Raw genomic sequence first — 17,638 nt, 5'->3', positions numbered from 1 at the left:
GGAGGGCTCCCCGCTGCCGCCCGCCGGGGCTCCGGGACCGAGCGCGAGCAGGGCGGAGGAAAGTTGGGGTCGGGGCCGCGGAGCCGGGAGCGCGGAAGCCGGGACCGCTGTCCGCGGCTCATGAATATGCAGGAGCCACCTCCCTCCGTCCGTGACGTCACGGGCCGTCCCGGGGTGAGCGCTGGAGCCGCGCGGGGTCCGAGCCAGTGAGCGCGGCTGCTGCCGGCGAGCGAACGGCGCGGCGGCGGCACCGGAGGCCGAGCGCGGCGGCGCCCGAAGCGCACGCAGCGGGCGAGGCGAGGCGAGGCGGCCCGCGGCCGGGCGGGCACGGGAGGCGCAGCCGGCGCGGGCGGTAGGCGGCAGACAGCTCTGGGCGGCGGCGAGGATGCTGACGGGGAGGCTGTGCTGGGTGCCGCTCCTGCTGGCGCTGGGCGTGGGGAGCGGCGGCGGCAGCGGCGGCGGCGGCAGCCGGCGGCGCCGCCTCCTCGCGGCTAAAGGTGGGTGCTGGGGAAGTTTCCTTCTCTCCGAGGAGGGAGACGGGGCGGGCTTGCGGGTGCCAGCGGCGGGGACCCGGCTCACGCTACATTTGCTCACCCCCCCTTGCCGCAGCTCCCCGGGCTTCGGTGCGGCCGGGATCCCCGAAGTGAGCGCCCTGCGCCGGGGACCAGAGAGGTTCCACCTGCAGACGCCGGCCCAACTTCTGGGCGGGGTCCAGGGGCCGAGGAGGAGCGAGCTTTGGGGGAGTCTGGACAACTTTGGGGGCTGTCTTGCTGGGGCGGGGGCCGCAGCGAGTCGCGGGCGCCGGCTCGGAGCGGAGGAGCCGGGCGCTGGCGCGGGGAGGAGAGGCAGTTGTCTGCTGTGCCCGGAGGGAGGGACCAGCGGCGGTGCCTGCGAAGGAGGGAGCGGAGCTCAGCCCCCAGCTCGGGGATGGGGCGGAAACTTGTGGGCCGCAGGGGAACCCCCCCTGGCTGGCCTCCGTTTCCCCGGGGCGGGTCTGCCTCCCCTGGGAACACGCGCCCCCCGGGTGGGCCGTGAAGTCGGGTAGAAGTGCGGCAGGTGACGCTCTCCACGGTCTCTTCACTTCGCTCTGGCGCAGGTGGCGGAGGAGCCCGCCCCGTTAAGTAGGAGCTCTTGCCCTCCCTACGCCTCCCGCCCGGAAAAAGCCAGATCTCGGCGAAGGCCCGGCGCTGCCTGGAGGCTAGGCTGGCGAGCGGCGGAGTTTGACCGCTGCCTGGAGAGCCGAGCCAGGGGAAGCGCTGGGGCGGGGGCGCCTGGAGGGCGGATCTGAAAAGAAGGTCACGTGCTTCAAGGACCTTTGGGAGAGAGTGTAGGGAGGAGTAGACAGGGCGGGGGCGGGGGGGGGGAGGGGGGTAGGTAGGGGGCGGTGGGGAGGCAGTACAGATCTGGGCTGGAGCGCCCGGTTTAGTGAGAACTTGTTGATTCTCTGCGCTGGCGTGCGTTTGGTTTGAGGGCTGTGGCCAAATCTGCCAGGTAACATGGTCGCGGGAATCCTGTCTGGCCATCATCAGAGGTTGAAAGGGTTTTCATCTGTAGGTAAAGAGGCTCCCTATTAGAGGCAACTTGATTTGCAAACTGGCTTTGAGCCATGGCTTACCAGTCAGGGAGGGAATGTGTACCAGGCTTAATTACTTTTTGGAAGAGGAGGAGGAGAGAGAGGCCGACCGTTAACCTCCTCTGGGCCTGGGTAATGCTGGTCTTGCAACTTGAGAGTGATACATGGGAGACTAGGAGAGTTGTTGTTTATCCGGTAATCGTTTACTTCTTTTGGTAACATGATTTCAAAACTATTTTATGAGCAGGCATCCTATTTCTTTTCATCAAATTCCCCCAACCCCCTCTACTGGAGGGGCCATTTCATTTTTGGGAAAACAAAGAAAAATTAATTATGAAAATGAGTTGCTGATAGGAAGGGGTCGTTCCGAGAGACTGTTGCTTTGCTGAAACAAATATAAACCAATGAACTTCAAACCTCTTCCCCAATATAGACACTTGGCTAAATAGGCAAATGATTATTTTTGGAGATTTTCCATCACTTTGTAGTAGAGGGAATGGTGTATTTATAAGCAAATGTCTGCAAACAGGGGAGTTCACAGCAAGTGAAGAAAGGGGAAACATTTGTGTGGGAAGAAGACCTGGTGTGCCCATCATTGCAGAGGTCTCAGGTCAGCATGGAAAGCTTTGTAGAGAAAAGAAAGATTAAAAAGAAAAAAATCCAGGCTAACGTGATTTCACGTTTACCTGAACAATTGTGTTCATTTTAACTAACACTTTTCATGTCCCCCACTTAGAATATATATGTTCATTTCATGGTGAAACAAGCCATTTGCCTTTCCAGTGTAAAAAGTTCATTGGTTCTGCAGAGTGAGGCTGCTGTCAAACACTCCATTCTTCCTTCTTTCCCATCCCAACCACTAGGGGGCTGCAAAGAGCGCCGCATAAAAGCAGACAAATGTATAATATTTGGTCAAAACAGAAGCGTTTATTATGACACTTTAGTTGGTATTTATAGAACTGACTTTTCTTATTACAGTGTACTTGAATCTTACATCTCCAAATCTCTCATGATATGTGAAGAACATTTGAGAAAATAAAGGTAAGGTTCATGTATAATGCGCCCTGCCGCTGACTTTGCCATTGCTAAGGTTTATGTCATTACTATTTCCATCACTGAAAAAGAGGAGTCAGGACGGCTTGTGAAGAATAGTGAACAAAAAATGGCTTTCCTCTTCTATACAGTTCTGTTTTCACGTGCAGGAGAAAATGGGGAGTGTGGCCGCGTCAAGCTGCATGGCAGGGTTGAGTGCACCCTCTGGACAACTGTCTGGAGGCACATCCTCTGGGCTTTGGGCTCACCCGCGATGTGGCCGTGGAGCACAGCCTGTCCTGCCTTTGTGTTCCTGGCTTCTTGCTGTAGGGAGTTGAGTAGCTAATCTCAGCAACTGTTTAGGCCTTTCACAGAATTACTGCACGTTCAGTGTAAACATATTCCCGATTTTGGAAGCACCACATTGGCCCAGCATTTAGTATAACCCCTTCCCTCTACTCTCCCGTATATTGGCTATTCAGAAAGGACAGACACTTCTTGAAAAGATGAGTTCCCACACACATGTTTTATAAACAAAGCCTGGGAAGTGTTGTGGGCCCAAAGAGTCTCTGGGGGCAGAGGAGACATGTCTTAGCCCAAGGAAAGACAATGCAATTGAGACCGACTTCTTAAGGTTTGTGCTAGATTCAGTGATGTGTCGGTGGTCTCAGGTTTCAAGGACCTGGTACACAGTTTCTTTCCCATTCTCAACAGGTCGTTGAGGACAGTAACTCAGGATATACCATCAGTTGTTGACATGCCCACCGGTGTGCCCAGAGCCAGGCCCTAGTGCTCAGGAGGATTCTTAGGACCTATCGGAAGACCATCCCCACACCCATCTCATTCCTACTTTTTTGAGAACTTTGATCTAGTTGGAGAGATAAGATTTTTATGTGGAAATTTTAAGAGAATGACAGTAGACAGAATTTTTCCAAAGTGTAGTACTATATGGCAGAGGCAGACAAGGGAAGTGGAGGTAGGAAGAGGGCATGTGTTTGGTAATGAGGAGGCGGGTAGGAAGAAGACAGAGCAGAATTATAATAGTAGTGGTATAATTGTAGTAATTGCAGTTTAAGGAGCCCCTCCTTACTATGTAACAGGCACTATGCTAATCCCTTTACCTGGGCTGTCTCTAATTTTTAACACCCATGGAGGGCTGGTGTCAGTCCATTTCACAGATGAAGAGCTAAGTCTGAGACAGGGTAAATGCCTTGCCAAGACCGCCCAGTAGAGGGCATGGCGCCGGGGTGAGAATAAGGAGGGTCACCTGCTCAGTGCCCCTGGCTGTCATCAGATAGTCTCCCCTTTGGTTTTAAAAGCAGGTCTAGCGGCCACAGGGAAGCGGAGCTGATTCTATATCTGAGTTCCCCGTGAGCCCCGGGGCCCTGCCCACAGCAGCAGGAGCGTCCCAGGATGTTGTTCAGAGCCTGCTGGTGAGGTGAGGAAAGTGGGCCTTGCTTTCATGAATGGAAACCAGTGTTTTTGCTTTTGAGCAGCAGCCTCATCCTCCCTCCCGCAGATTCAAAAATCATTCTTGCATATTCCAAATGGCACATTGCAGTACTTCCCGCAGTGGGGAAGGTGGTATGGAATTTTTATGGTGAATTGTCCTAAATCATCTCTGGGCAAGTAGCATGTGTCTCACAGGGGCGTGACAGTTATTTCTCACAAATGATCAGAAGCCCTCAGCAAGGCATCAGAGGGTGCACTCTGACTTGCTGTCATCCTGAGTCACCTGAGTGGTTCCTGGATCAGGCTGTGCTCATTCCTGCCCTGGATCCTCTGGACTATGTCTTTCTCAGCCCAATTCTTTCTGTTACTCAAGACACGGCCAGACTTAGACATGGTCTCCCTAGGAACCTTCCCAGATGGTCCACCAGGCTGGTCACCCCCAGAAGACCATGGCTCTCCCCCTGGTGTGCCTGGGTGCCTTGTCTGGCTCTAGCACTGCTCTTTGAGGCCCGCTGACCGGAATCTGAATCCTGACTCCCCTGCATCTTTAGGGCCACCCGGCTGCCTGGCCTCCTGAGGTAAGCTGAGCAGTGAGGAGTGGTTGCCACGCTATCATTTCTTGACATGGATATTTTGGGTGTTTTCTCCTGCCCTACATGAAGTAAAATTTGGGCTTAGTAGCCAGAGAAATCTGGGTTCCAATCCTGGCCCTGCTGCTTCCTAGCTAGATAATCTTGGGCACATTAGTTAACCCCTTTGAGCCTATTTCCTCATCTATAAAATGGGATGCAAAGATCTACCTTGCGAAATGGTCATCAGGATAGTGCTTAGAAACCACTTAGCCCAGTTCATGGCATGTAAACAGCAATAAACACAAGTGGCTGTAATTGTTGATTGCTGAAAGACTGTGCCCTAGTGTCTGAGATTGGGTGAAATTCCCCCTTTCTGACCTCTTGGCAATTCAGTAGCTTTGTTCATTTCTTCTCTCAGTTCAAACTCTTCTCTCTCTCTCTCTCTCTCTCTCTCTCTCTCTCTCTGTGCATGTCCATGGGTGTGGAAATATATAGAAATGTAAATATACGTCCATACACATACCCACATTTGGCTTGACTTGAACCTCTTTCACTAGTGTATGTATGCCTTGCAGACCAGGGCCAATTCTCAAAAGCATGCCCAGCTCAGAGTAAGGACTCAGAAATGTGTGCGCTATGTAAATAAATAAACATGTCTCCATGGGCCAGCACTGGAGATGTGGGGTTTGAGTCTCTGGGGGAAGACCTGTAGTGTGATTTTGGTCATAGGAAGAGGTCCCCTGCCCAGTTAGCATTCCTTCCGGAGTTGCTGTTCAATGAAGCAGAGAAGCATTCTTTTCTTGTTTAAGACAACCTCTGTGATAATACCTGTTTATCTGGAAGGGGGTATGTAACCAGATGACAGCCTGAAACAGTATTGTTTTTATTATGTGTTACCTAGCTCACCACTAATTGGACCCTGTGGGACATGGTTCCATTGCAGTGGTAGGTTTGAGGATGGACCACGAGAGGACTGAACTAGGGGAGGAGAGCTAAGCTGAAGACATAGGACAGAGGGTCACTGTCCTCCTCAGCTAGGGCTGCTGTAACAAAAATGCCACAGACTGGGTGGCTTATAAGCAGCAGACATTTATTTCTGTAGTTCTGAAGGCTGGAAGTCCAAGATCAGGGTGCCAGCATGGTCAGGTTCTGGTGAGAGCGCTCTTCCAGGTTGCAGACTGCCAATTTCTCAATGTATCCCCACCTGTGGAATGCAGAGACAGGAAGTGAACTCTCTGAAGAGACTCCTGCAAGGGCACTAATCCCATTCATGAGGGCTCCATCCTCATGACCTCATCTAATTCTAATTATCTCCTAAAGCCCCTGCGTCCAAATAACATCAATTTGGGGGACACAAGCATTTATCCATAACAGTCACGCTATGAACTTTGGGGGAGCAACAGGCACAAGGCAGGAGAGGGTGCTGTCCAGAGGAGGATGCCTGGGGTGAGAATCAGGCCAATCCCAACATGCACTGGGCTCTGTTCTTTAGCCTTATCAGCCAATAGCTACTTCTCAGTATCCTGTTATTCTCTGTGAGGGGAACGAGCTATCAAGAATTCCAGATATCACAGTCTGTCTAGCACAAACATTGCACATAACACCGATTATTGGAGAATTTGATAACATGGAACATGGGAAAAGGGTAGACCGTGCATTACAGCCACTCAGGTATGTGCTCTTATTATTCCCATATTACAGGTGAGGAAACCGAGACCAGGGAGGTGAAGCTCCTTACCTAGTTCACCCAAGTAGAAAAACAGAGCTGGCTTTTGAATCCACCGAGGCTAGTTTCAGAGTCTGCCCTCTTATTCATTGTGCCAGTCATTCTCAACCCTGGATGCACAGCAGAACCAGTTGAGAGAGTTTTAAAATAACACTGATGCTGCAAACCCACCCCCTAAGATACTGGTGTAATTGCTCTAGGTTAGGGCCTGGGATTTTGTTCAAAGCTTTCAGGTGCTCCTGATGCCCAGTCAAGGTTGAAAAGTGCTTCGCTTGACTGCTCACAGTTCCCCAGGGAATACTTTATATCTTTGCATGCTGTAAGGCTATTCCCAGGTGGGGGCCTCATTCCTCTATATTTCACCACCTCCAGTTTTTCCCATCACAGTGCCCATAGCCTTCCTATCTCCCCAGGCAGACCATGAGCCCCTTGCGGGGGAAGTATCCTGTCACCTCTGTGTGACCAAGTTCCTGGCAGTGTCCCGGTAGGGTCCACAGTGGGTGCTGAGTATTGAGGGAGTGTCTGTATGCCAGTGTGATGCCAACCACACCAGCTGTGAGTCCCTTAGGACTCTGCACATGCACAGTTCTCCTGGTCAGTGCCACTTTCTGCCTTTGGTCACTGGTAAGAGCTACTCACCAGGTCTCTCCCCTTTAGTTATCAGCTTGTCCTTCCAAACCAGTTACAGCATTCACTTAGTAAAGGTCAGAGAACATGAACCACACCACTATGTGCGAGGGAGTCAGATCCAGCAGGGGCCATTGGAATTCTCACTGAGAAAGGCTGTAATGCCACTCTCATTGCTTCTAAAATGCTTCACTGGCTGAAATTTGATACACATTTTGCCAATTAAAAAACACACATCAGTTTTATGACTTCTTTGCATTTCCATGATGTATGTTGTATTATATAGTTAAACAAATAGGTAGTCTTCAAACAAGTCTGACAAGAAACTCACTGTGGAGAATAAACAAAAGCATGGTCTCCAGGTCATGTGACCTGATCAGGGCGAGGCTTGGGGCAGACCACTTAGCCCTCTGGTGCCTGCTTTTGCATGTGCAGTAAGGATAAAACAGCACCTCCCTTCTCTACTCAAGAAAGTTCTCTACCCACATGGATACCGGATACCCTTTGAAAGGATAAAGTGCCTGAGAAAATACGGTGATGAGATTTAAGAAATTTGTGTTGAAACTTTAGGACTCAAGCCCCCCAGATGAAACTCTGCAATCGTTCTGTCTTTATACTGTCTTAGCAATGTAGTTAATTATGTTTTCAGGAGAAGTTTGAATTTAGCATTAATTTTCTTCCCAGTTCTGTGATGCAGAGCCTGCATATGTCACACAGCTGGTGGTCACCATGGTTACACAACGAATGCAACAGTTGCAGACCCATAGATTTTCAGGGAAGAACCACTCAAAACTGTTAATATTATGCCATGTGTATGTGTCATTTTCCAATTTTCATGGATAACTGCATTGCAGCAAATTAATTAAAACATATGTTAATCTAAGGCATGTCTCCTCGTAATTAATGAACTATAACCATTATACGGGTATTTGATTTATTATTTTAATTTATAAAATGCTAAATTCTCTTATAAAGTTACATATAGTAATAGGAGAAGCTGACCCATATATAGCATTAGGAAAAATAATCACATTTCTATAAATTAATCACTCTCTAAAAGGATATAGTTCATTAACACCATGAACTGAAAGTGTTAGATGTAAATTAGATTAACCTTTTTAGTGACACTTCCATTTATATTGCATATTCTCCTCAAACTCAAAGCACTTTACATATATTAATTCAATTAACCCTCCACAGACCCTTGTTAAGTAAGTACATATATCAAAGTTGGAAGGGAGGAGAAATGAAACCCTTCAGAAATATTGAGGTCCCGGTCTTTCGGATGTGTTATTTATGATTTCCTCTGCAGCAGCACAGTTGATCCTGGACTGTGTAGCTTGAGAATACGTATTCAGGCTTCCTCTCTAGTGCTGCCAAGAAACACTTAGCATGTCACTCCATACCTGAAGGCGGAGATGCTCTTCCTGATCCTCAGGCCAAAGGCTTTAAGGAAACTTCTGCCTTGTTTCATAAACTACACCCCAGCAACCCTGTGGACATGTTTGGCTGTGGGCAGGGTGTCTCCAAAGTGGGTGTGGGTGATGAGACCTTAGTGCCCCATTCTGGCATCTGGAGGGTCATCTTCCCCTGGGCCAGCTGCCACTCCCCCTTGAACCTCCTTCCCTTGACCATGAGGACACTGTGAACAAGGCCTTGAGATGCGAACGGGAGAAGAACAAGGAGCAACAGGGAGATGAAAATGGCTCCTAACTTCTTCATCTGGCCTGCCTTGGTGGGGTGCAGACTGTGGTCCCTTTACCAGCTGGGGTAGAGAGTGAGGGCGGGAGAGAGGAAGGATTCTCTGTCTAGCTAGAAGTCTGTTTCTTGGGAAAGTTTTCTGAGCTGGGTCTTCTGCTGTAGCTTTCACCAGGGATGCCCATTCCTGTGGCAGCCATACCTGTTTGCAGGGCTTAGTATCATGGCCCCAGTGCTCCTGAGGTATGTGCGTGGGGGAGAGAAAGGGGATTGGGATGGAGGAGGGCTGGCATTGGCTTAGTTTGATTGGATGTGTATTTGGTGGTTGGAGGTTCTGAATGTTTATTTTTCCAACTCTTTCTGTTCCTTTAAGTTCTGTTACCCACAAATGCTCTCCTTGTTTATTCTACAAACAAGTCCCCATGAGATACAGTGCAGCTAGTGGTTTTAAACCTATCAAGGGAAATGCTAACCCAAAGGAATGGATAACGAATGGTTAGGCATTGCATAGAGTGTAGGAGAACAATTTTGGAGTGTGGCGGAGTCTTCTCCTTGCCTCTGGAATTAGAAAACCACTTAATCTGGTCTTCTAAGCAAATGTGCAAGGATAGTTTAAGCCCGTCCAGTTCTAGAGTCTCAGTTCATTATGCTCGCCAGCACTTCTTGGCATGCTGCAGATTGCCCCGTTTTCTTCTATCCAGACCCTGCCTGGGAGGGATTTAAGAATCAGGATATAGAACCAAGAACTAAAAGATAAGCCGTCACTTAGGAAATTCACAGAAGTACTGGGGAATGAAAGTATTCAGTTTGTAGTTCATGGTATTTTAAGAGCTTCCCTCCCTCCCTTCCTCCTTCCTTCACCTTCTCCTTCCCTTCCACTCTCCCCCTCTCCCTCCCTCTCTCTTTTTTTTTTTTTTTTTTTTTTTTTTGGTGGTGTTTTTGTTTGTTTGTGGGAGGGTATATGGTCATTTGGAGTAGGAAAGGAGGCTGGACGTCATTAATAATCAAAGTTGAGATAATTTCACATTCAAGACATAGATTTTACCTTCCTAGCTTTCCTTTTGTTGTCACTTTTCTCCCAAAGGAAAATTAATTATTTCAACTTTATTGCACCATCATCAGAAATATCAAGATAGTTGTATCTTGTTTGGTTATTAATTTTAAAACTATATTTAAGGCTTTTTAGTGATTTATTATTCTTTTAATTAGATGTCATGAATAAAGCATTTTTATTGCACTAGCATCATTTTTCTCTTTGAACATGCCTCTTCTCTACCCTACGCTTCCAGCAGTTTTAATTCCAGCTCTGCTACTGAGAGGAGCTCGAGTCAGAGACCAGCCAACCATCTTTGCTTGAAGCTGGAGCTTTTCCTGGAGTTCTGCTTTCAGACATGTCCCACTACCTCTTTGTCCCAGAGCCCCAGAGGCGCGGTGGGGGGCAGGGAAGGTCTGACAGAACAGTTGCCTCAACCTTCAGCACCCGTCTTGTCCCACCATTCCTTCATCCTTTGGCATCTCTTCCTGCCCTCTCCCCCTTAGGCTCTGGACTGCTCTAAAGCCACTCCGTAAAATACTATCAGTAATGATGCAAACCATCATCATCCTGGTCTTATAATTTTTTTTCTCTATCCAGTGGAAAATGTGAATAAAACTATCTTTAGAAAACTTCACTACTTCTATTGATCAGACCAAGTCACCTGGTTCACACCATGGGCTCCTGAGTAGGAAATCTGGAGCTGCCATGGCCCCTGCCCCAGTCTGCATGACTGGGGTGCCCTAAAGGTCTTCAGACATCACCTTTTTAGAGAGGACGCACTTTCTTGTAAACTAAGATCACGGGGAAAAACGCACGATCTCATTTGGTGACATTTTCATTTAGAAAAGGAAGGAAACTGCATTTTCATTCATGCAATCGCACGTTGGTGGTGTTTTAGGCAGCATGGCAGGCTATCTGGAAGGTGCAGGCATGTGAGGCCAATGGGTTTCTATTATGGTGCTCAAACCTTATGAGAGTGATATCAGCAATTGTGCCCAAATTGTGTGGACCCTCTAGGAGTGAGTCTACGAGACACACCTTCTGTGATCTAAAAGTTGGCAGTGGCTGCTACAGATCCCTAGGAAACTGGGCTCCTGCCCATGCTACCTGCACTGATGCATCTTCAGTGTCTTCAGCCTTGGGTCCTGGCATGAGACAACCTGGTGCTTGGCATGGGCAGCTTTTGTGACTGTACACTTGGACATCCTCTCTCTCCAGGACCAAGGCAGCCTCAATATCTGGGGACTTTGAGCCCTGTCAGTCCCCAGCCCAACTTTTCCCTGTGGATTTCAAGGCTGGAGCTTGGACCCAACAGGGTTTTACTAAAACAGGGTGGATTTTTGTAAAGGATCATGAATCTAGACCTCTGATTTTCATCCCTATCAGAACCAATGGCCCCCTTTTACAACACACATTTTGTAGTGCCCCTGTTATTACCCTGAAATGAAATTTACTGATACTACTATTTGCTTGTGTACATAATTTAACAAATCAATGTAATGCCTCAATTGAAATATTAAGGAACTAAAAGGAAAATAATGTATAATCCAATAATATGTCATGCTTAGACCTACCTATACCAGAAGAAGCAGTAAATTAGATGCTTGCTGTGAATTTCACAGCTACAAACGCAAATGGACCCAGGTGTGTAGCATTGAGAATTCAGATATCTTCAGCAGTATTGGGGTGATGTAATATTTAGAAACTAGCGGCTCAGTGCACAAAAATTTGTGCACTGGGTGTGGGGGATGGGGTGTCCCTCAGCCTGGCCTGTGCCCTCTCGCAGTCTGGGACCCCTTGGGGAATGTCCACCTGCTGGCTTAGGCCCGCTACCCGGGGGATCGGGCCTAAGCTGGCAGTCAGACATCCCTCTGGCAGCCCAGGAGTCCTCGGGGGATGTCCACTTGCCAGCGGGGACCAGGCCTAAGCTGCAGTCGAACATCCTTAGTGCTGCTGAGGAGGCGGGAGAGGCTGCCACCATCACCGCTGTGCTGGCAACCGTCAGCCTGGCTTGTGGCTGAGCAGAGCTCCCCCTGTGGGAGCGCACTGACCACCAGGGGGCAGCTCCTGCATTGAGCGTCTGCCCCCTGGTGGTCAGTGTGTGTCATAGTGACCAGTCATTCCCAGTCTTTCTGCTCTTAGGGTCAATTTGCATATTACCCTTTTATTTTTTTTTTCATATTACCCTTTTATTATATGCCTGGTGCATGGGTGGGGGCTGGCTGGTTTGCCCTGAAGGGTGTCCCGGATCAGGGTGGGGGTCCTGCTGGGGTGCCTGGCCAGCCTGGTTGAGGGGCTGAGGTCGTTTTCAGGTTGGCCACACCCCCTTCAGGGTGGGGGTCCCTGCTGGGGTGCCTGGCGAGCCTGGGTGAGGGGCTGAGGGCTGTTTGCAGGCTGGTCAAGCTCCCAAGCAGGGGCCCTCACCCCTTGAGGGTGTGGCCAGCCTGGGTGAGGGGCTGATGGCTGTTTGCATGCTGGCCATAGCCCCTTCAGGGTGGGGGTTCCCCCTGGGGTTCCTGGCCAGCCTGGGTGAGGGGCTGATGGCTGTTTGCAGGCTGGTCAAGCCCCCCAGCGGGGACCCTCACCCCTTGAGGATGTGGCCAGCCTGGGTGAGGGGCTGATGGCTGTTTGCAGGCTGGCCACGGCCCCCAGACATCCAAGCTCCCAGTGGAGGCTGGCTGGAAGCAGGTATCTGGGATTTATTTATCTTCTATAATTGAAACTTTGTTGCTTTTAGTGGAGGCCACAACTGGCCAGGGCAGGCGGGAAGCTTGGCTTCCTCCATCGCCAGGGCAACCAAGCCTCCTGCTTGCTCCAGCTCCGTGGCTGCCGGCCGCCATCTTGGTTGGGTTAATTTGCATATAGTCTCTCTGATTGGCTGGTGGGCGTGGCTTGGGGCATAGCAAAGTTATGGTCAATTTGCATGTTTCTCTTTTATTAGATTAGGTGGTGAAATACTTCTGGTGAAGTTCTGAACAAGAAAAGTATACTCTGGCTTCAATTCACAGGCTGGCTCTATTCCTAGAAAACTCATGGTTTATTAAAAGCTACACAAGAATATTTAGTTGACCCAATCCAGTGCCACCTATGGATTGAGAACTGTGGGGCTCCAGATTGGTGTGCTGGGGGACGCTCAGGCCAGAAGGTGCTGGCACCAGCAACACTCTCTCACTCACAAGTTCCTGGATCTAAGAGGTACCAAAGATGGACCGCCATGTGTGCTGGCAGATTGAAATTGCCTTAAAGGGTAGACAGCTTCTGGAATTATAGTCTTTCTGGGACCCTTCTGGGGAAAAAGGGGAGAATACCACTAGTTGGTAGGCAGCTAGAAAAGGTTGTTCTATGTCATAAGAAGAAGGCCTTCTCAGTGGGGCATGTTGGAAGACCACATGGAGTCCAGAAACCATATGCTGAAACATCATTCACCAGCAGAAGGAAGGGCTGGTACATCTCTTAGTCTTTCCCCTTTCCTCAGGCAGAAGAGCAGGGTGGAGGGACGGGCAGAGGGCAGAACACTCCGGCTCCTCTGGCCTGAGACTGTGGAATGCCCACCTTTGCAGGGGAGCGGGGAGAGTAGAAGAGCTTTGGATCCAGTAGGAGATCGAAGTTTAGAAATGAACTGGATTGAGTCTTAGTAATAGAAAGGAAATGAAGAGCTATGTAATTGGACTGGAATATCCTTAAGGCACTTGCCACCCAGTGGTAAAGAGGAGCTTGACATAGCACTGTTGGGGGCAAAAAATAACATCATTTCATGTTTGTAACCCGATGGATTAATCTCCAACACTCTGCCTAGAGTGTTTATTATGGTCAATACTGATATTTCAGAGATAAAACACTGTTCTCCTGGATGGAAAATTCTGGGATGCAGATTTTTATTTTGTTTTGTTTTTAATCCCTAGATGTCTGTTATTTCCCCTGCTTCCTTTACACGAGCTTGTGGTGGTACTAGGAGAGAGGCTGAATTGCCAAAAAGGGTTTCAGTAACTTTGAGCTGAAAATGCACTTTAATATTTCGATTTAATGGGAAATGGTACATCCCCTTAATAAGTAGTTCAGTGACATTTGGCAGTTCTGTAATATTTGACTTGGGGTTGAGTTTATAAAAATTTCAGTCGAACGGTAACTTCAGGGCACTAAGGGATGTATGTATTTCTGAAATGGGAAGACCGAGTTGACATTCTGATTCTAAAATCAACATCATCTCTGATGCGTCACCATATTTTCAATTATAATGGATGATGGGCTGAGAATTTAAAATTGGCTTCCCTGCAAATGCCACACAGACCCAGCTTGTGTGGGATAAAGAGAGGAGCCTGGTGGGAGGGGGTTCTCGGGCCCACTCTTCCAGCTCAATGTATGAAAATGCTTCCTTCTCTGAGGCTGCTTTGGTTTCTCCGCCCCTCCCCCACGCTGCCCCTGCACCCCAGGGGTTCCTTGGGGATTTTTTAGAAAGTGGAATCTTTTCTAACTTTGTGGGGAATTTATATCCTGGTTCACCTGAAATGCTTCAACTTGGGAAAGGTCAAACCATGGCAGTAAAAGCCTGAAGTTGTATGAAATACCTCGGACAGCCAGACAAAAGTATTTCTAACAGAAAATTTGGGGAGTAAAACAGATGGGTAGGGGCATGGGGCTCTATAATCTCTTTGGCATTTAAGGATAAATTCAAATTTTCTCCACCTGTTTGTTTTCCTTTTCAGCCTTATCTCACTCTCCAAGTAAAAAATGCCTTAAATTGATTATACCAAGTTCTCAATAAGGCACTCTTGGGCAGCAATTATGGTCAGGGATTATGCTCAGGCAGTCCTAGGATGCACTGTTTTTGTGGAGTACTGTTTTTTTTGTGTTTTTTTTTTTTTGGTGTGTGTGTGTGTTTTTCCAGGAGCCCCAGGAGCAGACCTCCTTGTACCAGAGGGTGGTCATGACAAAAACCAGGTCTGTCAAGGCCTATTCTGCCCATAGCCAGCCCAGGATGGGGAAGGGCCAGTCACCTTCCCCACCCCACTCAGCTGGGCCTGGAGCAGCTATCAAGTTAGGTGGAATTTGCTACCAGTGGCTTAGACATAGGGGCCTCCTCCCTAGAGGGGATGTGAACTCCACACTGGACCTTACAGCAGGTCTTGATCGCATCATCTGACTCAGTAAGATGCTGGTTGGATAAAGATGAGACATAGTCAGCCCTAGTGTGTGGGGAGCGTGATTGTGTACTCACAGGGGGTGGTTGTAACAGACGTCATTGGTGTCCTGCTCACATATCCTCTGCTCCTGCCATTTGCATGCATCGAGGCCCCACTTCTAGCACCACCAGCCCTTTGCCTGTGAGCTTTCTGTGGCCACTAGACCTCTCTCTGCTTGACTGTGTGGCAGGTCAGAAGTCCCAGGGAATTACCACCAGGAAAGGTCCTCAACCAATGACTCACAGCAGTTGTAGGATCAGTACCTCCATCCCTTCCTCTTCCCCCAAGTGAGAGAACATCTGCAGCCTTTCACACAGCCCCCAGGGGTCCCCAGGAGGCCTGCGCTCACTCACCTACATGGTGACTTGATCCCACCCTTTGTTCCTGAGTCACTTCTTCTCTTCCCTGTTGGTCTTTCCTGAGATCACCTCCTAGGTACACTCCCTGCACTCAGATCCTTGTGTTAGGGAACCCAACCTGGGAGAGGGATGCACAGAAGATAGTTTATAACGTAAGTGCTCTCTCTGGATTCTTCTTCTATAGTAAATATTATATTTCAAGGTCTGAATGCTGGGGTTCCTTTACACATACAGTCAGACATGCTTGGCATCTGTGAGTGGACATTTGGAGGGCCCTGCTCACCCCTGACAGGTGTCTCCCTTCCCTGAACCTGGAGCACTCCCGGGCAGCACTTATTCTACTTGGCTCACACCCATCTGGGGTCAGGAGGCTTCTGTGCAACAAACACACTGCAGTGTCTGCAGCTGGGGCGGGCCCTGGGCGTGGTCGTGGGGGTGACTTTTACTCTGGGCCCAGGACTCTGAAGGGTTCTTGAGGGCAGGGTGGCCCCAGCTCCTTCCCCAAGATCTGGGCTAAGGCAGGCCCCATCCTCCCGAGGTGAAAGGAGTTGAATTAGGCTGAGCGCCTGCAGCACACATCATCTACGCGTCAGGGGGAACACTTGGCGCCTCTGATCGCAGCCAGATTTCTCCAGTGTCTATTTTCAGCATGTTCCCAGAGCACCTATAAGTGAATTTGCAAAGTAGATCCCTCTGTCTGCCTCGCTTCCTTCTCTGATGTGGAACAGCCAGCAGAACTAAAAATCTATCCCTACACCCTCCTCCGCTGGCCCAAGGGTCTGAATTACTGTGGTCGTGCAGTTATTTCAGGTAAGGCACTGAAAAATCAGATTGATACAAATTCTGCCCTTTCTCTGAGAGACTTACTGCACCGAGCCATTGTCAGCTGAACAGTGTGATGTGAATTGGGCCATCAGCTTGGCTTTCGTCACACAGTCCCACTCACATGGGTGGGATTTAGTGTTTTTTTATTTTTGACAGCCAAATGACTTTATTTCAGAGGTGAGTGTTATCAGCATATAGAATAAGGTAAATAGGCCATCTCGGACGCAGAGTACAACATCTGATTTATTTAAAATGTTCTCTTAATTCTAGGTGCCTGACTGATGTGTGGTGTATGAATCCTGATTTGATGTGTGGATTCTGATTATGCCACTTAGAAGCTATGAGATCTTGGAAAAATTGCATCACTTCTCTGAGAGTCAGATATCTCATCCCTAAGATGAGTATGTTAAATCCTAGCTCAGATGCTGTTATAAAGATAAAGTAAGTCAAAGGCTTAAAATACTTGGCATACAAAAGACCAATGTTCTGGTTACCTACTGCTGCCTAACATATTACCCCATAACTTAGCAATGTAAATCAGCAGCCATTTTATTATGTTCATAGATCCAGTGGCCTGGGAATTTAGACAGCGGGGGCGGGATAGCTTGTCTGTGCTCCACGATGCCCGTGGCCTTGAATGACAGGGTTGGGTGGGATCATCTGGTGGTTTCTTCACTCACATGTCTGGTGCCTGGGCCGGGATGACTAGAGGACTGGGCTCAGCTGGGGAAACTGACCAGAGCTGCATGTGGCCTTCACCTGTGGCTCAGCCTCCTCCCTGCATGAAGACCTCAGGACAGTCATTCTTCTACTTGGCAGCTCAGGATTCAGTGCACAAAGTGAGAGGGAGCTGCAAGGCCTCTGGGGACCCAGCTGGGCCCCTCTCCTAAGTCACCTAGAAGCAGGCCCTGTGTTTCTCTCACTAGAGGATGACTTTTGTGTTTTCTCCTTGATTCTATTTGTCCATGACCTTGGCCTTAGTCTGTCATGGCCCAAGAAAGGATGGGAGGCACTCACTTTCTGGGCAGTAAGTCTGGAGCACATCCATGAGGGGGACCACATGTAGGGTGGGAACTCTGAAGGAAAGATAGGTCTCTGTTGGAGGTGAGACCCAAAGCCAGTGGGAAGAGGGGGTGACAGGGTGGAAGAACCTGAGGATAGTTGCCCTCATTCTCCGACTTTACACACATCAGCTCAGCTCATCCTCACAGGGATTCCGTGAGGTGGGTCTCCTGACTTCCCCGTTTTATAGTTGAAGAAGCTGAGTCTTTGAGAGCTTTAGTAAGTCTGTAAGGAGTGGTGTTGGGACTTGAAGCCAGATCTGACTTCAGAGCCTGTGCTCTTAATATTGTCATGGCTGGCAGCCTCTCACTTAAAGACTTCTTTTCTTTTCTCTTCTTTTCTCTTCTTTTCTTTTCTTTTCTTTTCTTTTCTTTTCTTTTCTTTTCTTTTCTTTCCATCCTTCCCTCCTTCCTGCCCTCCCTCCCTCCCTATTTATTAAATTTATTGGGGTTGACATTGGTTAACAAGATTATGTAGGTTTCTAGTATACATTTCT

At 49.0% G+C, this 17,638-nt stretch overlaps 1 protein-coding gene across 1 annotated transcript in view; it reads left to right on the top strand.

Annotated features, from left to right (window-relative positions):
• The first annotated feature begins 318 nt into the window (after nucleotides 1-318).
• The window catches only part of CLSTN2 (calsyntenin 2), a 558,247-nt gene continuing 540,927 nt past the window's right edge, over nucleotides 319-17,638 (top strand). The window contains exon 1 of the mRNA XM_036332393.1: nucleotides 319-497. Within this exon, the coding sequence (XP_036188286.1) occupies nucleotides 386-497 (112 nt within the window). The 5' untranslated portion in view covers nucleotides 319-385. The remainder of the gene's footprint in view (nucleotides 498-17,638) is intronic.

This window comes from Myotis myotis, unplaced genomic scaffold (genome assembly GCF_014108235.1).
Source record: "Myotis myotis isolate mMyoMyo1 unplaced genomic scaffold, mMyoMyo1.p scaffold_m19_p_13, whole genome shotgun sequence".
NCBI classification, from domain to species: domain Eukaryota; kingdom Metazoa; phylum Chordata; class Mammalia; order Chiroptera; family Vespertilionidae; genus Myotis; species Myotis myotis.
This window is presented reverse-complemented; position numbering and strand designations above follow the sequence as displayed.